Source organism: Ochotona princeps, chromosome 6 (genome assembly GCF_030435755.1).
Source record: "Ochotona princeps isolate mOchPri1 chromosome 6, mOchPri1.hap1, whole genome shotgun sequence".
Lineage (NCBI taxonomy): Eukaryota > Metazoa > Chordata > Mammalia > Lagomorpha > Ochotonidae > Ochotona > Ochotona princeps.
Window position 1 is genome coordinate 14,736,272 of NC_080837.1, and position 27,901 is coordinate 14,764,172.

The following is a 27,901-nucleotide window of genomic DNA, read 5'->3' on the forward strand; positions in this document are numbered from 1 at the left end:
CAAATTCCGCCCCATGTAACCCACAATGATAACCCACTCACGTCATCTGCCAGGGAGGACTCAGAATGACTCCTTGCTACACTGGCCTACTTAAGTTATGTACTTCATCATTCTAAATGTCAACAAGAAGAGACCATGAGAAACTCTAAGTGGACAGCAGAAGGAAAACGCCAGAAAGGTTTGGAGCCCTGTACACAGCCTTGCCAGTGGCAGTTTGGGGCTACAGACTCTTAGCAGGATGTCCCGTCCCAGCTCTCGGCCACACAATCTTGACTATACTGTTGATCTGACCAGATGCTGAGAATGTTCTGATCCCAGGTGTGGAGCAGCAGACAAATCTCTTGTTGTGAAGATAATAGGCTTGTATGCTCCATGCCTGGGTACACTGCCCGGTGCTATAGAGGAGTGTGGTCAATACACAGCAGTGAGCACTTCCTCCTGTCCAGCTGTGCTCTACTGAAAGGCAGAGTCAAAGGGAGAGCGAGGTCTTCCACCTGCTAGTTCACTCCCCACATGGAGAGTGGGAGTTGGCCAACAGTTGGCCAGGACTGGAGCTGGAATAGCTGAAAGCCAGAAGCTTCTTCCTCACATTAGTACTTGGGCCATCCTCTGCTGTTTTCCCAGGTCATGGATTGAGAGGTGGATTGAGTCAAGGGAGGTGGATTGAGCCAAGATTTGAACTGATACGAATATGGGATTCAGCACTGCAGGCAGCACCTTGATACACTAAGCCAAAGTGCCAGCCCTCTGCCTGGTGACCAGGCTGTGGAGATCCTGGAAAGGAGTTCTGGCTCTCTCCCAATGGCTAACAACATCTGTCAGCATGACAGACACCAGCCACTGGACCAGTTCTGCTGGCTCAGTGACCAAGCCCACAGCTCACACTCAGGTTTCTCTCCAGAGTATTAGTTCCCACTCCTAGACTGTGGTTCACTCCCGCAGAGCTGCCATACTCTAAAATCAGTAACACTGTCTAGCTAGCAAGGAGCTGCCAGCAGTATTACGCTATCAAACATTACACTGTGTTCAGTGGCAAAGGCACATGTCAGTTGCCTTCCTGAGGGATGCTGCACACAAAGACCTACATAGGAACCCAGCACTTTTTTTTTGTCTTAGATATGCGCTCTCCAGGGCCAAATCAGGACAGCAATGCCACTCCAATGGTACAAACTGAGGAAAGGACTTCCTGTACAGATTCTAGAGTTTCAAGGCTAAGCTAAGATTTCTAAAACAGTAAATAAACGCATGTACACTATAAAGGATATAATTTTACAAATTACCAAGCATTTCTGCTTTAAAAAGAAAACAAATTGCATTTCAATATAACCTAAAATGATTTGTTTTAGGGGAAGTCCTAAATTTGTTTTTAAGACAAACAAAAAAACACTTCTAGCCTGAAGGACACAGCTCTTTGTAAATTTCATTTCCCACCAGACCTAGCCATAGAGATGATGGCTACAAAGGACCCGCCAATATTCAAATCTTAATAAATACTAGCGCTCAGGAAGGTTCTATTCACATGGGATAGAGCCAAGATGGGAGTTGCCTGGGATAAAACCAGTAAACAAGATTTTTCTTTCTTTATGGTTTATCTATTTTTATTTGACTAGCAAAGTTACAGAGAGAGACAAGGAGAGATAGAGAGAGATCTTCCATTCCTGGTCCATTCCTCAAATGGCCACATCAACCAGAGCTGGGCCAGTCTGAAGCCAGGACCTGGGCCATTATACACTGCTTTCCCAGATACATTGTCAGAGAGTCAGATCAGAAGTAGAGCAGCCAGGACTTGAACTGGCACCCAAATAAGATTCTGTATCACAGATGGAGACATAGCCTACTATGACACAGGCCTCAAAAAGTTTTTTGTCATGTTCTTTTAAAGATTTCCTTATTTATTTTGAAAGTCAAGGCTACAGAGAAAGAAAGGAAGATCCTCCATCCATCTGCTGGCTCACCCCCTTGATGGTCACAACAGCCAGTAGTGGAATAGGCTGAAGCCAGGAGCTGAGAGGTTTATCTAAGTCTCCCACACAGGTGGCAGGGCCCCAAACACCTGGGACATCTTCCCCTGCTCCTCCAGGGCCATTAGTAGAGAGCAGGACTAGATGTAGGAAAGCCAGGACTCAAACCGGCATCCAAATGGGATACTGGTGTCAGAAGCAGTGGCTTCCCTTACTACATCACAACATGGCTCCAAAATTTCTTTATAATTAAAAATGTTTAATTTACTTATTTATTTGAGAGGAAGATAAAGAGCAAGCCAGCTTCCCAGAGCCCACCACAGCCAAGACCGGACTAGGCTTAAACCAGGACCTGGCAACTAATTCCAGGTCTCGCACATGGGTGGCAAGGACTCAGCTACCTGTGCCGTCACTGCTGCTGCTCTGGGCCTGCCTTAGCAGGAAGCTGAGATCAGGAGCCAGAGCCATATGGAACCCAGGTTTGGGATTAAGGTGTCTTACCCACTAGCTGAAAGGTTCATCCTTTGAGTTCCTAAAGATGGGGCATTGATTCCAAAGATCATGTAAGTCAGAATCTCTAAATAAAGAATGAGAGAGTGAGAGCAGAATTCAAAGCTAAGGTTTAGGGCCCAGCACAGTAGCCTAGTGGCTAAAGTCCTTTCCTTGCACGCACCAGCATCCCATACAGGAGCCAGTTCCAGTCCCAGTTACTCCACTTCCAATCCAGCTTCTTCCTAATGCACCTGAGAAAGTAGCAGAAGGGGGCCCAGCATGATGTCTCCATGGCTAAATCCTTACCTGCAAGCACTGGGATCCCATACAGGCACTGGTTTGTATCCTGACTACTCCACTTGCCATCCAGCTCCCTGATTATGGCCTGAGAAAGCAACAAAGGACGGTCCAAAGCCTTGGAACCCTGCACCTGTATAGGAGATCCAGAAGAAGCTCCTGGTTTCTGGTTTCATATTGGCTCAGCTCCAGCCACTGTGGCCACTTGTGGAGTGAACCAGCAGATGAAAGATTTTTCTATCTCTCCTTTCTGCAAATATGACCTGCCTTTCCAATATAAAATACATAACTCTGAGAGAAAGGAAGGAAGGAAGGAAGGAAGGAAGGAAGGAAGGAAGGAAGGAAGGAAGGAAGGGAGTAAGTAGGAGGAGATGGCCCAAGTACTTTGACCCCTACACTCACATAGCAAATCCAGAACAAGCTCCTGGCTCCTGGCTTTGAACCAACCTAGCTTTGGCTGTTGTGGCCATTTAGGGAATGAACCAGTAGATGGAAAATCTCTCTCTCTCCCTCTCTCTCTCTCTCTTCCGCTGTGTGTGTGTGTGTGTGTGTGTGTGTGTGTGTAATTATCCTTTCAAATAAATAAATCAATCTTTAAAAATCAGGCTTACATGATACAGTGATTAGCAGTTCTAAAGGACTGAAGAGAAACTCAGCTTTATGTAAGCACTGGTTTTCTTTACAAACTGTTTCACTCTTCCTTTTTTTAAGGTTTATGTAAAGCCAAATGATGTCAAATAAATAGCATGTGACAGTTCTTCACCAATCCTAAACTCATCATTTTTATGGACATTATTTCTTTATGTATGTATTTATTTGAGAGGCAGAGAGCTTTCCCTTCTGGTGGTTCTCATCCCAACAGCAAGGGCTGGGGGCGAGACAAGAGTCAGGAGCTCAGCTCCAGGTCTCACACACAAGTGGAGAAACCCAACGCCTTGATCCATCGCTGCAGCCGCCCAGGGTATGCATTAACCAGGTTCTGGGATGGGCAGTGCAGCTGAGACTTAAAGCAAGGCACTCTAATGGGGGTGGGGGAGTTGTAGAGTTGTTCTTGAATGGGGTACCTTAGCAACCACACCAAGCCCACCTCATGTTTCATGCTTTGCACTGGGGCTTAGCTGTTTTACTGAGTCCTTGCCATTCCCCAGGGAAGACTTAAAGATTCTATCCAAAAGGCACAATCTTAACTGTCACTGACCCCGGGGTTGGCCACCCACGAGCACACCCATTCCCTTCACATCCAAAGTGGAGGTGAGCTTCCCTCTGAAGAAAACGAGACAGCAAGTGTGGCAAACTGGTACAGGGTAAGAAGGCAGAGAGACAAACACACCAATCAAAAGGCTTTTCAGAGCAAAAAGTCACTCATACACAGCCCATCTAGCATGGACTCCGGCTATTTGCCTATCAAGCTGGGATGGCTTTAAAAATTACACTAGTTGAGCTATAAATCATAAAGACCTACCTTAACAGGGCACAAAGCTTTCAAAGGTACAAATATGTTGGGGAAGAACACTAGGAAGTAGAGGTACTAAGTAGCAAGAAGTAGAAAAAATAATCTGAACTCTTTCTGTCTTATACATGGAGGTTCTTTACCATCTGACCAAAAAAGCATTACTGGATATGACCAAGAAAAGGGGGGGTGGGATGGATCTGACACACTGGTTCACAATGAGAATTCCAGGCTTCTCTAGTTGCCTGGAGCATAGTAATATGATTTTCCAGCACATTAGGGAAGCAAAAGTAGAACCAGAAAGTCTATGTACTGGCTGGATTTTGTTAATGTCACTTAAAATGGAGGAAAAAATCCTAGCAAGATACCAAATAGAGTGCAGCAGATGGTAAACAAATATTATGAAGCAATCTTCACGAAATCTGCAGTGTGTCACAAATATACAAAATGGCAGAGTTTGGGAAGAGAGAATCATAACAGGCCATATGTTGCTAGCGATTTTGTTTGAAGCAACATGCAAACTGAAAGAGAAACCAAGGAAGGGAACAGAAAGACCCGACAGGGGGGAGGCGGCCTCAGGTGTGGGGTGCTCAGAATGGGCCTCCGCGTGGGAAACGGCACCCACTGCAGTGACAGGAGCCCATGGGGGCTTCAAGACAAACAAACGCACTTCTATGGGGAGCAACAGGAAGTTAAGGCAATATATCATATGTCATTTGTCACACTTCTTCTGTGCCAGGTGGCAGTCAATTAAAATTACTGCAAAGGTAGTTCTCCCCGGCAAGAGGAAAGAAATGAAAACACAATCAAGAGGTTGAAAAGCATCAACAGAAAACCACCAGAGATGATGTCAAGTTCACAGCCCTTCACCAGTAAGAAGGCCAGCAACCCGGACATTACTAGAGGTCACAGCCTCTACAGCCAAACCTCCAGAGTCTCCACTTCACTGCAAGCCTCCCTGCCGTAGTACCTGTTCTGAGCACTGCGGTAGCCACAGTGGAAAAGCAGCCAACACAAATGGCACCAACTACCCAAACTCTCTGCCCTCAAGGAAAGTGCCCTCTAGTGGAGAGGTAGGGCATGGACCATGCAGATAGCAGGTGACAGGGTGCTCTAAGCAGAGGGCCTGCATCAGAACACTGGGGGCCCCACGCAACGGCCCAGAATCTAAAGTCTTACCTAGCAAGCATCGGGATCCCACATGAGCGCCAATTTGTATCCCTGCTGCTCCACTTGCCATCCAGCTCCCTGCTTGTGGCCTGGGAAAGCAGTAGAGGATAGCCCAAAGCCTTGGGACCCTGCATCTGTGTCGGAGACCTGAAAGAGGCTCCTGGCTTCAAATCAGTTCAGCTCTGGCAGTTGTAGCCACTTGGGAAGTGAACCAGTGGACAGAAGATCCTCCTCTCTGTAAATCTGCCTTTCTAATACAAATAAATAAATCTTTAAATACACACACACACACATATATGTAATATATACACACACACATATATATATATATATACACATATTCATTTTATTTTAAAAAGAAGAAGAGTGCCAGGCATGTTCCCAAGACTGAGAGGAAGCCCAGGGACTAGAACAGAAGGAAAGGAGAGGAGAGAAACTAATAGGCCCAGAGAACAGTGGCAGGACAAGATTGGGGCAGATGAGAACAGGCAGGGTCAGGGAGGCCCTTGTGAGTGTGTGGCCTTTGCTCCTGAGCCAGAGGAAAACTCCTGGAGGGTTCTGAGGGCTGTGACCATGTGTACTGCCTGAAAGAACAGCTCTGGCCACATAAGGGGGCAACAGGAGGAGCAGGTAAACCTGTCAGGGGGCTGCTGTGCCCCAGCAGGGCCCTACAGAGCCAAGGTTTTGGGAAGTCAGCACTTGCTGACTTTTGGTCTGAACACGGAGCCAACAGGATTCCTGATGGATGTGAATCAGAAGGCCAGCCACTCTAGAGCTGCTCACGTCAGGGCCTACCAGACTACTATGGGCTACTACACATTCCAGCTACCGCAGCAGGGGTTCTACCAAAGGAACAGCGCTGTCCACCGACCTCAAGAAACACTCGGTCTCACCAGTCTCCTGTTGGAGCAAAAGACTTCAAACTTTGTCATTTCCATGCAAATAAGCACAACTATTAAAGAGAAACAACTACTCTCATAAGAGTAGAAATGGTTTGAACTTTTGGCATCCATGATAATCCAGCCAAAATTTCAACAAATTAAAGTTTTTTGCAAACTGTTGCTAATTCTAGGATGTATAATTAACTCCTAGATGTTAAGTAAGTTTTAGACTCAGGGCACGTTTCCACTAACCTATCTAGTTTGGTTTATAAGCAATGAATTCTCCCTTCTTTCACATATCTAACAGCTTAAGAAAATTAAACTTCTTTGCTTCCAAATTATTTTATAACTTAGACTTGTCTCTGAAGCATAAAGGGGCTCCCATCTAACTATTCCATGTGACTGTGAAAAGCAGAGAGGCAGAGAGAAGGACAAGGGAGGAGAAAAAGGAAGGGAACACTGCCACCAGTTTATTCCGCCAAACACCTGCATGAGCCAGGACAGAAAAGTGGGAAGACAGCAGCCTGGAACCCAGTCCTGGTCTCCAGCCACTCAAGACTCTTCTATCACATGCTTCTAGTGAGTGTAGCCAAGACTGAAACCCAGGCACTCTGCCAAGAGATGTGGCATTTTCAACAATCTTAACAGCTACGCCAAATCCCCACCTCTACCTCTTCTGAATGAGGTTGCCTCTGCCAGCTAGACAAGAGGCTCCTCCTAACATCGGCAGGCCAGGACTAGCTAAGACTGCCTTCTTCTTCTTTCTTTTTTGTTAAGATTTATTCATTTATTTTTAAAGATTTATCAGTGCATGTATAGGCTAATGACCCTACACTGACTGGCATACACAGGAGTCATGTTGGGGTCACCTCTGGTGAGGTTTCTTTGGGGACCTCCACAACTGGACCAATGAACTCAAAACTCCAACCATGGGAATAATCACAGGATCTGTGGTCTGACCGTGGAGTGCATGCGTCAGAACTGGGCCTCCTAGACTGCTGAAGTCTACACAATGGATGGCATGCCCAGATGCACATGGGGACATGTAGACCACTGAGACCTGCAGAGAACATCTAATACTATGATGGCAGAATAAATTGAATAATTCTCCCTCACAAGCTTTGACAGCAAGTATCTGGACAAGTGGAGACTCTGAGGTGGACTGTCAGGCAATGGATAAAGATTTCCACAACCTTGAGGCAACAAAATTAACAGCATCTCAGAACTATCAAAACCATTTGAGCAGTACCCTCAAAATCAAAACCATTTGAGCAGTAACCTCAGAACATGCTCCACATTGGGGACCCTGGGATGACATCAAGTGGCTATCCCACATCACCGGGCACTGATGTGGTTGGCTACTGGGAGAGGCTCTCTCCCCTTCTTTCTCCCTTACCCCAGATACAGAAAAAAAAAAAAAATTGAAAACAATTGTCTCATCCACTTTCCCTACACCTCATCTCTTCCCACCCTAATCAGTGGTTCATACGGGCATGCATCCTTAACTATATAAACAATAAAATTATTATTTGTTATATCAAAAATTATTATTTATTTGAAGGGAAGATTTTTTTTTTAGAGATTTATTCATTTTTATTACAAAGTCAGATATACAGACAGGAGCAGAGACAGAGAGGAACATCTTCCGTCCGATGGTTCACTCCCTAAGTGGTCGCAACAGCTGGAGCTGAGCCAATCCGAAGCCAGGAACCAGGAACTTCTTCCAGGTCTCCCACACGGGTGCAGGGTCCCAATGCCTTGGGCCGTCCTCGACTGCTTTCCCAGGTCACAAGCAGGGAGCTGGATGGGAAGCTGGGCCACTGGGATTAGAACTGGCGCCCATATGGGATCCTGGAGCGTGCAAGGCGAGGACTTTAACCACTGCACTATCACGCCAGGCCCGAAGGCAAAATTTATGGAGAGAGACGGAGAGACAGAAAGAGAAAGCTCTTCCATCCACTGGTTCACTCCCCAGATGGCTGCAAGAGCTGGTGCTGAGTCGATCCAAAGCCAGGAGTCTCCTCCGAGGCTTCAGGTACAGGGCCAAGGACCTGGGCCTCCACTACCTTCCCAGGCCACAAGCAAGAAACTGGATGGGAAGTGGAGCATCTGGGACACAAACCCATGCTTATATGTGAGCCACTGTGCTCCCTCCCTACTCCCCTTGCCCAAGGCGGTCTCCCATACTCTGAGAACCTGCAACCTATGTAACTGAAATTTTGCTTCCAAACCTATAATGAGACACAATGTATGGTTTAAAGATTTCTATCCTTGGGTTGGCATTATACCATAGTAGCAACTTGAGCTGGTACCTGAAATACTGGCATCCCATATAGGTTCCATATCTTTCCAATCCAACTCCCTGCTAGTGCACCTGGCAAAGCAACAGGAAGATGGTTCAAGCCCCACATGGGCCACAAAGAACTTCTGGCTCCTGGCTTCAGCCCAGCCCAGGGTCCATTTGGAAGCAAACTACCCACCAGATGAAAGACGTCTCTCTTAACCTTTCCTTCTCTCTACCTATAACTCTACCTTTCAAAAAAAATTAAAATGAATTTTTAAAAAAGGTTTCTATCCAAAATATAAAAAAGTCTCCCAGAAATTCATAAACAATGGGAAATGATTCCCTACAACGAAGTCTATGCACAATAGATTCTATACAATAAAACAATCAGGTTGTACAAAGACAAACACAGATATTGATTCTAGAACCTGATTTCCACACCAAACTCAGATGCATGGTTTGACAAGTATGAAGATACTAAGGAGGGGCACAGACTTGAACACAGGAAGTCAGGGAGGAATGGAAAAGTGAGACACCATAGTATCTGTAGTAAAGTCAGCATTGTCCAGATAAAACACATCTGTCACATCACCACTGAGATTTCTGTCCAACAACTCTAGCCCAACATCAATTGTGAAGCAGTTGCTCAGCTAAGGAAAAGCCAGGAAGAGCGATGTGTGTAACAGATGTGCACAGGGAATGCCTTTGTGAGGATGATTAACTCTGATCATCTCACGTGTGTGTGTGTCCATTCATTTACTACCAGAATATGAGTATCACCAGCGGACCCTAAGCCTATGTGATCATCTCACGTGTGTGTGTGTTCATTAATTTACTATCAGAATATGAGCATCACCAGTGAACCCTAAGCCTATGTGATCATCTCACGTGTGTGTGTGCCCATTCATTTACTACCAGAATATGAGCATCACCAGGGGACCCTAAGCCTATGTGATCATCTCACGTGTGTGTGTGCCCATTCATTTACTACCAGAATATGAGCATCACCAGGGGACCTTAAGCCTACGTGAGTGCCAGCTCACACCGCACGGGTAGGGCCCACACCTGCGGATATGCAGGATTTGCTTCAGTTATGGAATTTAGCTTCATGTCAGAAGTATTCTCATAGCTGGGAAAAGACAAATTATTCAATAACGGGTGTAAAGTCAACTTGAAAAATAGCTGAATCCCCACCTGTCTTCTTTTTTACCAAAACAAACTGAAAATGGTACAACATACACACCTATCTACATAATAATATGTGCCTTAAACTCATTAAGGAAGGAAGAAAAACAGAATATGGATGAATATTTTCTCAATATCCTGGAATATGTAAGAGCTTTCTAAGCACGACAAAAAGCCAGAAGCCACAAAGGAAAATGTGACAAATAGGATCCTGTACCAACTTGAAGCTGCTTTATGAAAAAAAAAAAAAAGAGAGAGAGAGAAAATAAAAAGATCAAAACAAACAGAAAAGAGCAATAAACTGAACAAAAAACATTTATAATATTTAAGACAGGGCCCAGCGGCGTGGCCTAGCGGCTAAAAGTCCTCGCCTTGAACGCCCCGGGATCCCATATGGGCGCCGGTTCTAATCCCGGCAGCTCCACTTCCCATCCAGCTCCCTGCTTGTGGCCTGGGAAAGCAGTTGAGGACGGCCCAATGCATTGGGACCCTGCACCCGCGTGGGAGACCCAAAGAGGTTCCAGGTTCCCGGCTTCGGATCGGCACGCACCGGCCCGTTGCGGCTCACTTGGGGAGTGAACCATCGGATGGAAGATGTTCCTCTCTGTCTCTCCTCCTCTGTGTATATCTGGCTGTAATAAAATGAATAAATCTTAAAAAAAAATATTTAAGACAAAGGGTGAATTTTCTTAACAGTGGAAACCTCTTAAATCAATTAGAAAGAGACAACCTAGTAGAAAAATGGGCAAAGGTGATAAACAGCTCATAGAAATTAAATACAAATGATCAAATACAAATGAACAGATGTGCAAGCTCATTTATAATAAAGAAATAGAAATTAAAATAGTAATTTAATCAAATTCTTCACCCATCAAGTTGACTGACTGAGATGTTTACAAGCCCAAAGATGACAGGGAAGCAAAGGGGCCTTCTACATCACAGGGTGTTGACTCTAACCTTGGACAGCAAACATGGCAATAGCTACAGAAATTAAAAACATGAATATGCCTAATCTCAGTCATTCTAATGCCTAGGATTTTATCCTATACACTTAGTCCACAGGGGCTGGCACCATGGCACAACAGGCAAATCAAATCATCTACCTTCGAGCACCAGGATCCCATATAGGTGCTGGTTCCTGTCCCAGATGCTCCACTTCCCATCCAGGGTTCCTGATTATGATCAAGGAAAACAGTGGAAGACAGCCCAAGTCATTCAGACCCTGCACCCATGTGGGAGATCTGGAAGGAGGTTCTGATTCCTGGCTTCGGATCAGCTCAGCACCAGCCATTGCAGATATTTGGGAAGTAAACCAGCTGACAAAGATCTTTCCCTCTCTGTCTCTGCTTCTCTGTGTAAATCTGGATTTTGAATAAAAATAAATCTTAAAAAAAGTCCACAACATGCAAGATTAGACAATGCTGCTAACTTCAGCAATTTTTCTAATTCAGGTTCAGTGTCCCTGATACAAAATGCTTGAGATCAGAGGTGTTTTGGCTTTCATATTTTTTTAAGACTTTGGATTATTTTACACACATAATGAGATATTCTGGGGATGGAATTCAAATCTTTTCTTTAAGATATATTTTTATTGTAAAGTCAGATATACAGAAAGGAGGAGAGACAGAGAGGAAGATCTTCCATCCCAAGGGGTTGGGCCGTCCTCAACTGCTTTCCCAGGCCACAAGCAGGGAGCTGGATGGGAAGTGGGGCTGCCGGGATTAGAACCAGTGCCCATATGGGATCCTGGCACGTTCAAGGTGAGGACTTTAGCTACTAGGCCACCACACCGGGCCCAGAATTCAAGTCTTAACACAAAATTCATTTATGCTTTATATACTTCATAAACAAAGCCTGAAATCTATCACAAAGAAATATTTTGGGGGTGATTTCAGTTGTACTGTTGCTTCACACAGCTTATTTATCTGAGTTCCTGGTTTAGTCCATAAAAGTCCACAACAGTTTGTGGCCAGGGGTTAAACACAGGAGCTGAAAACTCAATCTAGCTCTCCTGCATGGACAGTGGGTAGAAGGGACTCCAAGACTTGAGCCATCACTTGCTGCCTCCCAGGATCCACATGAGTAGGAAGCTGGAGCCAGGAGATGGAGTCAGATATACCACCCAGTCACTTCCACAGCAAACAAGGGCATCTTCACCAACATGTCAATCATGTTTTATGGTGCCTGCATTTTGATTGTGCCCTATCACATAAGCTCAGGTATAGAATTATCTATTGTGTCATCCTGCTGTAGCTCAGAAAGTTTTGTGTTTTCATCCTTTAGATTACTACACTAGCTATACTGAAAACTGGTAACAACTGGAATGCCCATCAATAGGATAAACAACCTACAGCCATGAAAAAACAAAGTGGGGCCTGTCACTGTAGCCCAGCAGTTAAAGTCCTCAACTTGATATCCTATATAGGCGCCGGTTCTAATCCCAGCAGCCCCACTTCCTATCCAGCTCCCTGCTTGAGGCCTGGGAAAGCAGTCAAGGATGGCCCAAAGCCTTGGGACCCTGCACCCACGTGGGAGACCTGGAAGAGGTTCCTGGATCCTGGCTTCAGATCGGCACAGCACCAGCCATTGCAGTCACTTGGGGAGTGAATCATTGGACAAAAGATCTTCCTCTCTGTCTCTCCTCCTCTCTGTGTATCTGACTTTCCAATAACAATAACAATAAATCTTGAAGAAAAAATTAAGCAATAATCTAATCATCAAAAAAATGAAGTTAATCTGCCTACTCTGATACTGGATAGAGGCCTAATAGATGCTACTAAAGAGACAGGGCAAACTAGTTGTCATGCAGTATACATTAGGTATGGAGAACATTTCTGTAAAAACATAAAAAAGATTAACAAGGAAGTCAAAAGATTTGAGGTGGGGTGGAGACTTTTGTTTTTGCTTTATTTCTATAATGCTTCATTTTTTAAAAAATGATTATCTGTACCTTCCTAAGTTAAAAAAAAAAATACCAAACTGCTTACAACACTAACCATTAAAAAGTACATTCAGTTGTATTCCCGTTATAAAGCAGAAACTCAAAGGAGTTAGAAAAGCAAGGGCCCCCACTCAAAAGGTCAGTCAGCACAGCCACGTGTTCCCTCTCTCCACCAGCCCCAACTCCCCCTGGCATCAGTGTGCCCAGAACAGAATCAGCACACAGCCCCTACACTCTGTGCTGTGTCAGGACCACCAGGTGTGGCAATAGGAACTGCAAGCCTCAACTGTCCACCACCAACCAAAATGTAAATCCTTGTCAGAGCAACAGCAAAAATAACCAAAAAAGGAAGTTTATCCCTGAGCATTAGGTCAAGTACACTTTATCAATTTCACCTGAATAAGGACACATGCACAACTCCATTTCATTCAACAAATGTCTTCCCCTAAGGTACTCAACTCGGTCCTAAGGACAGAACAAGACTGAACGAAGACCCAGGGCCTATCACCAGGAACGACTGAGAACTAGGGAGAGGGCCACACACACACAGCTGACCAGAAGGCGGGCCACGTGGGTTCATGGCCCAAGGAAAAGTATGTGGCACCAAGAGACCAAACCCATCTGGAACCACCACAGGCGTCGTTGGAGAAATTACACTTCTCAGAACTGGACACTCTAACATGGCCTGATCTGCCCCTCTTTTCCGTTCACTCAGGCCAATCTGTTGACTCCCCTTTCTCTTGCTGCTTAACATACATCACCATCTCATTTGTATGAGAAGTCAACAGTTTAGGAATACTTGTCAGTATTAAATGCGTTACTATAAATATTTCTTCAATTAAAGTTGCATTTATTTGAAGACTGTCACAACCATATGCACAGGTCACTAAAATATCCCCAAAATTCCAGTAGTCTATCAACTCTATCTTCTCAACCATTTTTGTGTGTGTGCTTAGATTTTATTTACTCATTCAGATTCACAGGTGAGAATATAAAATCATCATAGAACAATCATGAAACAAGTCAGGGTAAGGTTTTAACTCTAGTGGGACAGACAGGATAATCCAAGCACAACAGTCTGAGCCCTGTCGACATCCTGTGTGTGTGGTAGTGTTGTTGTTGTTGTTGTTGGTCCAGACGCAGAAGGGTACAGGGAGAGGAAGAACATGATGTCAAAGAACTTAAACCTAGAGATGCAAGCAGCATTTCTCTGTCTCACGTTTTGCAAGCTTCTGACACACCAGGTTATATGTAAAGAGTGCAAACTTCACAGCCAAGAGATGCGTGTGAATCTGGAGCCATCACTTTCGATCATCACCTGCAGCAATCCTGTCCTGGCTCCCAGTGTTACTTTGCTCACAGCTGTAAATTCCCGATCTGAGAGTTGCAGTGAAGATTACAGACAACCTGGGCAAATTCACTGTATGTTGTCTGGTCCAGACAAAGCGATACATAGGTGATGGTTAAAATAATCACTACTAGTTAGTATGAACCCTAACTCTGGAAGCTAGTGAGGCAGGCACGGGTCCATCAAGCCACTTGTAGCAAATACCAAGGAAGTCTCCGTGCTGCACAGAAGAGCAAGCAGAACGCCTGATCCCAGAACTATGACAACCTGACAACCTCAGACAAGCCTACAACAGTGGTTCAGAATGGATGCTCTAGAAGATACTCCAGAATTCCACTTTGGTGCTCATCAGCTGTGAGACTTTGAGCAAGCTGCTTACAGGAGACGTCCATTCCTCAATAGAAACCCAGCTAGTTACAGTCCTTTGGGGTACTGTGTGGGCAAGGTGTAGAGACTAAAATCAATGGTATAACCCTCGTAATATTCCCAATACAGCATCAGGCTACAGAAGGCACTCCAAATGGGAAAAGCCTACCACTCCAAGGAGTCACTGTGAAAAGCGCCTGGATACAACCGGCCAACTAAGATGTGTTTCAATTTTCCAACAGCTACAGGGTCTCATGTGATTAATAAAATACTAATCGTATCAGGAATGTTATTCACAGTAGCTTTTTTCAAAACAAATAATGATTGTTGAAAATAATCAAACAGTAGAAAACTGCAGGTTGAGCATTCCTCATCTGAAACCTGAAATTCGAAACGCTCCAAAATCTTCTGAGTGTTAACTTTCAAAAGGTTCATATTTTAAAGCATTTCAGATTTTAGATTTTTGGATTGGGGATGATCTATAGGTAAAGTCTATGCAAATATTTCAAAATCCAAGACACTCCAAATCCTGAAACAACATCTGTTCCCTAGTATTTCAGAAAAGGGACACTCAACCTATAACATAAATGTGTGCCAAGCCAACTTTCAGGAGGAGCCACTGGAGGAATTGTGAGGGCATCCCTCAGATCTGCCCCTCAATGCACACATGCCTCTCAAATACAGAAAAGGGTTAGACTTATTTACAAAATGAGATCACAACATGAATATTATGCTTACTCAACATCTCACTGATATATACTTCCATATCAATACCTAAAATTTTAACTCATTCTTTTTAACTGCTAGCTAATGTTCAAGATTATGAGTAAGTTATAGATTTATTAATTTACTACACTAGGCATGTATATATAATTTTTTGTAATTAAAAGCAATCTCACTGTGGCCGGCTTTGTGGCATAGTGGGTAAAACCACCATTTGTGATGTTGGCATCCCACATAGGTACAAGTTTGAGACTTAGCTGCTCCACTTTTGATCCAGCTCCCTGCTAATGCACCTGGGAAATCAGTGGAAGATGGCCCAAGTGTCTGGGTTCCTGTCACTCACAAGGGTGATCTGGAAGAGGCTCTGAGCTCCTGGCTTTGACCTGTCCTAGCCCCAAACAATGCCATTATTTGAGGGGTGGTGAACCAGTGGATGGGAATGCACTGTGTGTGTGTGTGTGTGTGTGTGTGTGTGTGTGTGTGTGTATGTAAAACTCTGGCTTTCAAATAAATAAATAAAAATATTTTAAAAATAAAAAATAACCCTACAATGAACACCTTGTGTAGAGGACATTGAACAGCTGTGTAACTACTGCTGCCGAGTCAGTGTAAGCCAAGGTTGCTCACATTTACATGTTGGTAAGTATTGCCAACAGTCCTTCAAAGGACACGTACACATCTTCTTAAACCACGAGCAAAACATCTGGTACTATGTGGGTGAATGCCACTGGAAAGTGGCCCTCATCTTCAATAAAAGATGGAAACCCAGTTTCAGACGTTACTTTATCCTTCTAACTACTTGAAGTTCTATGTTGCCAATTAAATTCACATCTCACCATCACCCAGACCATGGCCTCCCCTGTAATGATGTGGTTTATATTAAAAACCAATCTTCTAGAACATTCCATTCCTGTCTCCAAGCCAACTGGGGAGGAAGGAGGACTCCAGAATCAAAATGTCCCTATCCTTGTCTAGTTCCTGCAAAGCCCCACTGAAACAGAATCATCCCATGCAATGCTCACACAAAAGCTCAGTTCTGTTGCCACATTTTGAAGCAGAAATGGATTAAAATCTCTTAATCAATAATCACTGGCCCACAGGTAGTTTACACGTTTCATTTTGTCTGTAATATTATTATAACAAGGAGAAAGAGCAGATAAAGGTCATGTTGGTAATTAAAGCTATATTGTAGAAATATGCACACCCAAGATATGATTAAATAAGAAAATATTACTCCGTTCAGTATCATCATTAAACTTGCATTAATTTATAAATATTTAAATGGGCCATATGATGATCATAAATAATCCGTTTTTGTCAGTTTCTAAAGTAACACAGCCCATAAACCCTTTGAAAAATGACTGCGGAGAGAAGCAGCCAAGGAAGTGTACAAGGCAAACTTACATTCAAATGCTGTAGTTGTGGCTTCAGGCAGAACCTGGCCTATCACATCCTAAACAAAGAAAGAATAAAGACACACAATTAGCCATCTTCTTTATTGCTAGCATGTGGCAAACCCTAGCGGAAATAGGAGTACCTGAGGAAGATTTCTGAAAAGTTGGCATAAAGTGTAAAAAACATAAGCTCATTATCACACTTAGCCCTGAAATGTAAACTTTGGAGTTTAAAATCTCTATTTTAGGAAGAAAAACCTTTTTTCACTCTGTGTTGGCAATACTCGTACAGAGTATTAATAACAAATTATTTTACTCTCAGTTCAACGGTACTTGCAAGTACAACTGAACACATGTAAGTGCAACAGTACGTATAAATACACCTGTGTTTAGCCCAGAAGCTTGGCTTCGTCTTCTGGAAGCTGTGGAAGGCACCGCAGGGCACAAGCCAAGGAGTCTGGGAGGGTGGGATGGCTTTCAATCTCAGCCCTGTACTCAGCACACTGCACACCCCCCACACACACCCCACACTCGAGGGAGGACAGCAGTTCCATGACAGTGACATAAATGTATGACACATTTCACACCAGTGATGTTTAACAACCTTAACTCACAAGCAATGGAAAACACTGAAATGACATAGAAATGAAGTTAAATTACCCTACAAATTTTTTTAAAGAACATAATCTGCTATCAACGTTTAAACAAATCTGTACAGGAGAAAAGTAGTCTACCTAGGTGGCTTAACGGAAGAGGCCCAGAACACCCAAATCTGAAGAAAGCACCTTCTCTCCCCAGTCACACCCAGTCCAAGCTTGAATGGCCTGCAAACCCCGTTTCTCTCCAGGAGCTCTCACGGCTGTGCCAGGCCTGGTTGCAGGCAGCTGGCTGACAAAGCTGCCTGCAGTACTTCCCAGCAGGGAGCCCGCAGCCCTTCCAAGCAGGGCGCACTTAGCAAACAGAGTGTAGGCTGCAACTTCTTACTAAAGGCAATCCTCCAGAAGCTTTCTCTGCTGCAATGGCAATCTGCATAATAGTCTTGCTTTCCCCTCCTCAAAAAAAATAAATAAATCTGTGCATATAGCATTGATCAAAGAGGCATTACCTTAGGCAGCCCTCTCTCATTAGAATTGAAACAGATCACCGTTTCCTGGCTCTAGTCTGAGCAGAAGGAATGGCCAGTTTCTGAGAAAGGATCTGTAAAAGGACTTCAGTGCGAAAAACAAACAAAAATTTCTCCCTGCACACTCAAAGCTACACAGTATTTAATTAACAACAAACTGCACAGTGAGTACAGAATTTAGTACACAAGCAGTCCTGTGTAAGACCTGGAGTTCTGGGGCCAAATCCAGCGACCCGGCCAGACTGCAGGCCTTAGGAGCAGAGTGCCTCTTTTCCTTATGTGTAAAATGGGGTAACAGTTATACCTGCCTTGTGGGACTAAACAAGCTGGTATTACATGGCCAGTGCTGCATTGTGGACAGATTGCAGGGACAGCACCAAGCTTCCCGCATTACACGAAGCACAAGTCCAGCTCCTGACAGCCCAGTGGAGCAGGCTCACTAACTCCCTGACTTCATCCTTCCAAAACGGATGTGAACTCAACGACCACCGCAGTAGCCCACGAGCTCCTGAGGTCTCTCCTGTATATGGAGAATGGACTCCACCCAACAGCAAACATCTAATCAGCGGAAATCCCCATGGGATGGCCACAGCAGGCCTGGTCCATTAACATCAGCGAGGCGCCCCCCACACACTCCGCATTCCCTTCACATTTTACATTCCCCATATGCGGTCAAGAGAACAAAACAGACTTTCCAGAGAACAAAGCAAAAAAAGTGGGGCTATGATACTGACAGAGGGAGGGGGAGGCAGGGGGCATGGGAAAATTAACCAACAGGGCAGCCCAGACAAGACGCATAGTGCATTAAGCCCATGTCTGCAATACCAACTCAATCCAAGGCTGCTTCACTTCTGATCCAGCTGCCTGGTAATGTGCCCAGGAAATCAGTGGAACACAGATCAAATGCTTAGGTTCCTGCCATCCATCTGGAGGCAAACATGGAGTTCCTGGTGCCTGGCTTTGGACCAACACTGCCTGTTATGGCTGTTTGTGGAGTGAGCCAACAGATGGAAGATCTCTCTTTCTGCCTCTCCCTCTTACACTATCACTCTGCCTTTCAACGAAATAAATAATTATGACCTTTAAAAAAAATATTTACAAAATTAAGTCAACAGCTGCTGGTCATTTTTAAGCAAGGTACATTTTAATGATTGTATATGTGTGTTGTGCATTTTAACTGACCTATGTATTTCCAAGTGATTTTTTTCTCCTATCCTCAACAACACAATGTCTTCTCTAGCCCAGAGGTTTTAAAAGAAAACCTAAGTTTATATATTGTGATGGTGACTGCTTCTTGATCCTTTTCTTCTCCCCTCCAACAAATCAGACAAACATCAGGCACACCAGAAATATAATTCAGCTTCTCCGACATGCCTGGGAGTGCAGTCTGCAGCGAGCAGGACTTGGGCCTTGACTTTAGGAAATTCATAAGCTGGCTGCAGAAGTGAAGACTCATAAGACACTTGTAGTACGAGAAGAGACAGACAAAAGACACAGGCAGCAAACAGCTTGTGTTAAGTCAGGGGGGAAAAAAACTTGCAGGCTCCGTTTATACAGGAACATCCCAGCTGAGAGGAAATCTGAGCTGGGACCTGCAGACTACAGAGTCCAAAGAGCAGGCAGGAGGGGGCTGGGAGTGCCCTCCCTCAACCTCTTGCACAGTTTTCCCATAACTGGGAACTCACCAGAAAGAGGAAAAACACAGAGAGCAGAAGAATACATGCAACAGATCCCCCATGCCCGGTTCACTGTAGCAAGCCATCGAGTGCTAAGACCTCATACAAGGTGCAGGGGCCTCCGCCTGCAGGGTCAGCATCCTGTAGGGTTGATGCTTTCCAGCTGCTCCTCTTCTGATCCAGCTCCCTGCTTATAGTCTGGGAAAGCAGTGGAGAACAGTCCAACTGCTTGGGCCTCTGCACATATGTGGGAGTCCTGGAAGAGGTTTGTAACTCCTGGCTTCAGGCGACCCCAGTCGTGGTCATTGTGGCCATCTGGGGGCATGAATCACCAGAGTAAAGATTCTCTCTCTCTCACACACACACACTCTCTCTCTCCCTCCTTCCTTCACTCCCTCTGTAACTCTACCATTCAAACAAAATAAACCTTAAAAAAAAATAAAGGTTCTGAGAGGCCAGGCACCCTGTCCTTGGCAGCTACCTGATGAGGTGGTAACAGGACCACTGACATGTGGTCTGAGACATGCAATCACCCTGTACTCAGGGACCACAACCTGCTCCTGGATTCCTCATCAGGCTCTGTCAAAAACTGTGTGCCTTTGGCAGAGCATTGTGTCCCTCTAGGAGCCATGTCTCCTCATTTGAAAACGGGAACAGGGGAGTCAGACACAAGACATTTGGCTAAAAGGATCACTCCAGGCTCCAGGGCGGACATCTGGCCCAGGATTTCAGACATCAGCTGAGGGGTCTAGGTCCCATTTCAGAGATCCTGGGCTCATGTTCCAGCTCCAGCTCCCCCCCGATGTACACCCTAGAAGGCAGCAAGTGACACAATAGGTAGTTAAGTCCCTGCCACCTACATGGGAAACCAGGAATGAATTTCAGGCTCCTGGCTTTAGCCTGACCCAGCCTCAGCCACTTTGGGCATTTGAGGGAGTGAAACAGCAGATAGGAGCTCTGTCTGCTTGTCTCTCAAATTAAAATTGACCCTGAAACATTCATGGATATAAGTCAAATCTGTCACCGGGTCTGCTGGAGCTTGTTGGTTGGTTGTGTTTTCCTCTTCTTGATGAGGAGGGAGGTGGAGCTGGAGACCATGTCACGGGAGTCCACTAGGCTTGCCTGGTGGCCTTGGTGGTGGTGGCGGTGGGGGGGAGGAGGCAACAGCACAGCACCGTTCTGCCTGGGCTAACCTGAGATTGGCACTCTGGTGGCACCATTCAGGAAAGTTTACTTTCACACCAGTCAGCTGCAGCCAGGCGCAGCTGGGAGGAGCTGCCAGAGCAGGAGCCCCAAACGGATTCCTCCTTGGAGGAGCACTCTAACCAGCATAGGCTCTGGTGGGCCTCAGAACTCTGCATGGTGGGTTGATTCCCCTGCTCTCCCTGCTTCCTCACAGGGGAAGAAACTAGGAACAAAAGAGGCACCAGGCCGACGGGCACGCCTTGCCAGGCAACCTGGCTCCAGAGTGTGTAGTCTGCACCACTGCTGAACCATCCTGCCAGAAACAGCTAACATCTTCCACTGATCCCATGGGGAAAGAGATGGGTGCTGGGGAAAGTTCCTTTTTCTTATCCTAGACACAATCTCAGTTCTCACCTGTCTCTGGGACAGCTCTCGGCACCCCTTTTTTTCTAAATAAGGAAACAGGGGCTCACGGAAGTGAACCAACTTGCCTGCTTAGTGTAACAGGTGACAAGTAAACTCAAGTGCTGACTCAAACGTGAATGTTCAAGGCAGGTGGCTGGCTGGCAGTTAAGCCCACAATCCTGTGTCTGAATGCCTGGGTTCTATGTCAGCTTCCAGCTCTTGACTCGAGCCAATGCAAACCGTGAAAGGCAGCAGAATTGGCTCAATAGTCAAGCCCCTGACACCCGTAAGAGAGACTCAGACTGAGTACGCCCTCGCCCAGACTCAACCTGCCCCAGTCCCAGCCCCAGCCCCAGCTCACAGGCATTTGGGAAGTAGACTAATAGATAGGCGCTTGCTCTGTCTCTCAAATAAAAATGTGTGTGTGTTTGTGTGTGTGTGTGTGTGTGTGGTTGTTGTTAAAAAAAAAACTGTAATGCTCTGTCCATCACACCATAACCACATGCATCCTCTCTCAAAGATGTCTCATCCACAAGCACTTCAGTGTCCTAGGACGCAACAGAAACAGGAGACACAAATGGCCATGTGGTGCACTGTGACACCCTCATCCCACATCTGCATGCCAGTAAAAGCACAGGCTACAGCATAACCCTTCCCAGGTACTTGGGACCCTGCCACCTATGTGGGAGACCAGATGCAGTGTCAGGTTCCTGGCCTTGGCATGGCTCACACCTGGATGTTGCAGCCATTTGGGGGAGTGAACCAGCGCACTCGCTCTCTCTCTCTCTCTCTCTGTCTCTCCCTCTTGGAGCCTTTCAGATAAATAAATGAATCTTAAAAAGGGAGAGAGACGTCCGTTTCCTCCAGAAGTTTACCATCCAGCAGATGAAGCAGAAAGGTGATCAGGACCAAACACATGTGCACTAGAAATGGTTGCAGCATGGCAGAGCTTGGCTGCCCAGGCTAGAGAGAGAGAGAGACAGCGAGACAGCCTGGGACCTGGGAGAACTGAAGGCTCACTGCACACACGGGGGCCCAGGCTACTCCTGGGACTGTGCAGTGAGATGAAGCTGGCGCACAGTACCATCCTAAGGTGCCTGGGCCTGACTGTGAGGGCAAACCCGTGTGCATGGGAGTGTGAAGAGAGGCCCTGAGTGCAAAGAGAAGAATGCCACTTGGTGCACACAGTAGGAGGCTGATGCCAGCCCACTCTAGCTCCTACCCTGCTGGCGGAAGTACCTGAAACCCCGTGGGCTATTCATGATGCCCAGGATAGACAATTTTCAAGTTTTCAAAACCAACTTTGAGGGACCCAAGAGAGTTAAAGAAAAAAAAAATCACACAACAAACTTTCCTCTTCTGAAACCTGCCGCCCTGCCCCTCTCTTATCTCCCTGGCGGGTTCTGTCACAGATGTGCTACCCGAGTCAAAATCAGCCCACCTGGGCCCCTGGCAGGTAAGGCGGCCCCTAGCAAAAATCCCCAGCAATACAGCAATCCGGAAATCACCATGACAGACAAACCCCTCACCCAGCCAGGGGCAGTCTGCCTCAGATCTGCACTGCCAGACAACCAGGCACCTGTCAGCTCTCTGCTCCTTCTCAGTGTGCCTTTGAATAAACCTGCCACTGAATTCTTCTCCTAGCCCACAACACCAGCCTCCATCCAAAACCACCTGCTTCAAGGCACATTGGTTTATTCAGTATATAAAACGGGCACAGGCCACCCTGTCACTCTCATGCAAATGCTAGAAAAATGGGCAGTGCAGCATGACAGGAGAAACAAAAAGGGGGGCATCTTCAGGAGGCCGGGGAACATGGACAGATGTCAAAGGCTTTCTGTACCAAATGAAACTTCAAGTTCCACTTTTCTAGAAGTTGCAAAGCACCCTGGGGCTACACTGAAGAAATGTGTAGGTCCATGGACCCTCCCACTCAAGACCCACTCTGCTTTGGGGAAAAAAAAAATCATTTCACCTCCACAACTATGAACAACAACAACAACAACAAACATGAGATGAACTGGGGTCACTAACAGTTACAGATGGCCTTGGGGTGGGCCCACACCATGGTGTAACCTCATGGGCACTTTCCCTCTATTTTAACATCGCTAGAACTGGGCTGAGGTGCTCCCTACCCAATGGATGGCAGGTGACAGTCTAACATGACACCACTGTTTGTTTTTTCCTCATTGGAAATTAAGTTATGATGTCTTATGAGTTCTGCTAGACAATAGTACCTTGGGTTTGCTCCAATCCTGGATTACCAGTAGATGGTGGTCCATCTCCCCACATCTCAGCCTCTGAACAGGAACTTTGGCCCAAAACACACAGAGGAACCTCTCCCACTCACAGCTTTGCTGTAGCAGCTGTTGGCTGCTGCGTGTGTGACAGCCTTCCGGTCTAGCTGGGAGCCCCCTGAGGACAGGGATCAGGTCTCCTCCCTGCCCCTGCTCCTCCTATTGCATGCCGCCAGTGCCAGGCTCCTACCCCACGGGGTGATGACAGCCCCGAAACCACCACCCCGGGAGGGTCCCCCCACCCTGCGCAGCCAAGGGGCAGGCGACCCCAAGTTCCCACTCACCAGCACATCCCTGAAGAGCAGCTGTGGCCCCGAGTGCACCGTCCAGTCCACCGCGCCACTGTTGGGGATCTTGATGCGAATCACCAGCACCTGGTTCACCTGGTTCTCCATGGCATGGACCGGGCCGGCCAGGGCCAGCCACAGCATTCCAGGTTCAAGGGACTCCCATCCTGTGGGTGGCGCCTGGGCACGCGGAGAGATGAGGGGGCTGGAGGAGTGAGGGTCCAAGAGGCGACCAGGGAGCTGACGAGGTGGAGATGAGGTAAAAGGGCCCGCGGGGGGCGCCGGCGCCAGGCCCGGCCTGTGTGGGGGGCTTGAGATGTCTCCCCCAGGGGTCGGTGCAACTGGGGAGGCGGGCGGGGGGCCCGTCGGGAAGCTTCTGGAGTTACAAAAACGGGGTGAAACGGGACCGTGGCGCGCTCTGCCTCCGCGTGCGTGTGAGGGCGGACGGCCGATCAAGCACGCGATCTGCCCGGGGGGAAGCTAGGCGGCAGGTGCCCTCGGTGGACAAGGGGAGGGTCCGCGACTGCAGTGCGACTCAGTCAGGACCTACTACTAGGAAGGAGGCTCAGGGGGCCGCCAGACCCCAAAGGCGCTCTGGGCCGGGTGGGCGTGGGGAGGCTCCGTGGGCAAGGGTCAGGGGCCGAGTCCTCCGCCTCCACCGAGGTCACGAGGCGCGGCACCTGCGGACTCGGCCCCGGCCGCCCGAGGCCGCGAGTCCCGGCAGCAGTGGCGGCGGCGTGAGGAGGAAGGCGACGGCGCGGGCACTTGTACTCCGGAACCAAAACGCGCGGCGCCGGAACCCCGGGAGCCGACGAGCGGGACCCGCCTCCTGCGGCGCCATGTTGGAAGAGGGCAGCTCCCGGCCGGACCCGCCCCCCCGCCGCGCGGCCGGGCTCCGAGAGCCCCGACCTTAAGGAGCAAACTTGGGGCGACGACGGGAAAGTCTGGGAGAGGGCTGGTTCCCGCCGCTCGCCGTGCCGGCGCTGCCCAGAGCCCTCCCTCGGTGACAGGGTGACGCCCTTTGCTTTCCTGACCCCTGGCGAAAGGCAGCGGAGGGGAAACGATCCTATACACGAGGAGGACCAAACTTTCCTAGAACGGATTTAAACCTGCAAGTTGCGTGTTGCCTGCCTTGTCACAGAAGCTTCAGGGAGATAGGCGCCGCGCACCCTGGCATGCCGGTGGCCGTGTGCATCATGTCAGTAAGAGCAAGGCAAAAACGGAGAAAAAAAAACAAGTGTAGTCTTTTTTCCCACCTCGCTTTTTCTAGTTGACAGGCCCAGAGAATCGCCCCCCATATTAGCAAACCGTTTGTGAGTTTTCGGTTGAGTGTACCCTTAGAGAGCAACAGGGAAGAAATTCAGTGCGCTGCCTAGGGACAGCTGCGGTGATGGCATCATGATCGGTTTCCTAAACCGTTGCGATTATCCGATCTATTCCATACAGTTTCAGATAAACTACAGTGCTCAGGCAATCGGTGATATCACGGCAGTAAATTCTTCAATACTTTTTAGATGCCTAAGAATTCCAAGCGCATTATCTCTGTGGTCCCTGCTTCTGCCTCACAGCTCCTCAGTTTGCACGCACGTTGTGCCTTTTCTGTTTCTAATGAGGGTGTACATAGGACGGCTTTGCATTTGGGGGTTGAATTTTCCTATGAGCAGCAGAGGAGACGACGGATCCATTTCCCATCTAACAGATAATTCATGCAAGGAAAGTTTTTCATGTTGTATAATATCAGTTTTTTCAAGGACAATATAAGTAATAAGTGATCACCTTTGAGTTATCGTGACTTAATAGCTTAGCTGGAAATTCTGATGTTGTAGGAATGTCCCCTTTGCATCTGCACTTCAATGATTTGAAAAATAAATTGCCCGTCCAAAGTGACTGTGTGCTTGTTTTTCCTGAAAGTTTATTTCCTACTATTTGAAAAAACTAAGCTACAAAGCTGGAGACTTCCCACCACCCTATGATTTTGCTAAAATGTCTTTCCTATTCATAATACCGTGAGGAAAACCCACACAAATTGCCAGATTTGCATACATTTTCTTTAGCTTTCCTTACACACTGGCACGCTCATAACTCCTTGTCAATATTTGCAGAGTCAGTATAATCACACTTAAATTCTTCCGAGCCTTTATCTGGTAAAAAAAAAAAAAATTTGGATGCTGAAGCAAGTGTTTTTTCCACAAAATCATCTCATTGCAAGAGACAGACTCCAATCATACAAGACCATTCCATTTGGGATCATAAATAATCAAATGCCACTTTTTTTTACCAAATAGAGTAAGTTCTATTGCCCAGATTTAAGGCCTACTCTCTCATCCAACTCCTTTCTTTTTCTCTTTCTTTCTTTCTTTTTCCCTTTGTCTCTCTCTTTCAAATACATAATTCACGTTGTATTTAATAGTCAGCATTGAAATTGTATGTAATCTTAAGATGTTTATGAGTAGTGCGCTCTCTCTCTTTATACAACAGATCTAGGACAATCTCATAGGGATGGACTTAAGGGAGGGTGACAGTTCTGAAGTCCTACTGCACGGAGAAGCTGTGACTCCTGTATTGTTCCTGCTGTGTCCATTGGTCCTACTGAGTCATCTACTCTCTCAGTAGGTATGATGGAAACTTCCTGCCTTGTGAGGTTTCTGACACTGGAAATGAACAGATGAAGGAAAGCTATGTTGGGTCGCAATCAATGCCAAGAGAACAAGGAATAAGAGGGAATGTGAAAACAATGCCATTATCCCAAGTGCCCACCTTTACTCCTGTTACAGGAAGAGGGACACGGATGAAAAGTCAGGTGCCCTGTGGCCTCCACAACGGGGGGCATTCTGAATGGTGAGAAAGTATGCAAGCCTGACTTTCCCACCTTCGCCATTCGCCATTCGGAACATTGTCGCACAAGCATCCCACCCATTCCTTCATCATGCAAAGCTCAGCAGCCCCTCACTTCCTCCTCTTCCACAGCCCCTGTTAGGCAACCAGCGTTCCGTATTCAGTCTCTGCCTGCGACCAACTCTGGAAGACTGAGTGAGGCTGTGCGGGGTCTGCCTCAAGACATTTGCTTTTGAAGGCTGAACCATCTCTGGTCGCACGTGTAGCCTGTGTTGTGTAGATCCATCCGTCCTTTGAGGGACACTGGGTGAGGTTGCTGTGAGCATAACATGGTTCAAAGGCCTGTGGTAGACCCTGCTCTCAGTTCTTTTGGACATACACCTCCAAAGTGAAATGACTGGCTCATATTTTCTATATGTAATTGTTGTTGGAGGGACAGCCATAGTGTTTCCCGCATTGGCTGCACCATTTTATATTCCCACCAAAGACTCACAACCATTTCAGTGTGTTCACATCATCTTGTTACTTTTCTGTAACTTTTTTTTTTTAAGAGAGCCAGAAACAGACAGAGAGACAAATAGATGGAGTGAGAAAAACTCCCCAAATCTCCACAACAGCCAGGTGGAGCTGAGAGCTAAGCTGGGAAATCAATTCAGATGTTCCACTCTGGCAGTAGAAACCCACTTACTACTAGCTCCAGCACTGCCTCATGGGTCCGCACTAGCAGGAAGTAGCACTCAGGAGCCAAAGGTGGAGCTGAAGCCAGGAATTGAACCTAAGCACTCTGATGTGGGATGTGGATGTCCTGCCAGCATCTTCTCCACTATGATTGACTGGGGGTTTTCCTTTTTCTGTATTTTTTAAAGATTTTTTTATTGGAAAATCATATATACAGAGGAAGAGAAACAGAAAGATCTTCCATCTGCTGATTCACTCCCCAAGTGGCCATAATGACCAGAGAGCTGAGCTGATTTGAAATCAGGAACCAGGAACCTTTTCCAGGTTTTGCACATGGGTACAGGGTCGCAAGGCTTTGAGCCATCCTCAACTGTTTTCCCAGGCCACATGCGGGGAACTAGATGGGAAGCAGGGCCACCAGAACATGAACCAGTGCGCATATGAGCTCCTGGCGCATGCAAGGCAAGGACTTTAGCCACTAGCCTACTGCGCTGGACCCTCTATATTTTTTATAGTAGCTATCCTTTTGTATATAAGAGACATCTCAATGGGTCTGATTTATATTTTTATAATGTTGAACGCTAAAAATTTGTTTCATAGGTGTGCTGGTTGTTGGTATATATCTTTTTTTGGATAAATACCCAAGCCTTTGCTAATTCAAAAAATAAGTTATTTTATGTATTTGAAATACAGAGAGAAAGAGACAGACAGACAAGAGATCTTCCATCTACTGGTTCACTCCCCAAACGCATAAAACAGCCTTGACTGCACCGACCCAAAGCCTGAGACAGAGACTCAATCTGGATCTTAAACCATCCTCTGCTGCCTCCCAGAGAAGCACATTCTCAAAAGATGAGGTGGAGCTTGAACCCAGGCTCTCTGCTGTGGTACACAGGCATCCTGTAATAGCATCTTAAATGCAA

The 27,901-nt window shown here is 46.5% G+C and overlaps 1 protein-coding gene across 1 annotated transcript in view; it reads right to left on the reverse strand.

Moving 5' to 3' along the window:
- Positions 1-23,742, reverse strand: part of MAP2K5 (mitogen-activated protein kinase kinase 5) — a 245,809-nt gene extending 222,067 nt beyond the window's left edge. The window contains exons 1-2 of the mRNA XM_004578329.2: positions 23,463-23,742; positions 16,503-16,551 (exon numbers count right to left, since the gene is read on the reverse strand). Of these exons, the coding sequence (XP_004578386.1) occupies positions 16,503-16,551; positions 23,463-23,609 (196 nt within the window). The 5' untranslated portion in view covers positions 23,610-23,742. The remainder of the gene's footprint in view (positions 1-16,502; positions 16,552-23,462) is intronic.
- Between the last annotated feature and the right edge of the window lie 4,159 nt (positions 23,743-27,901).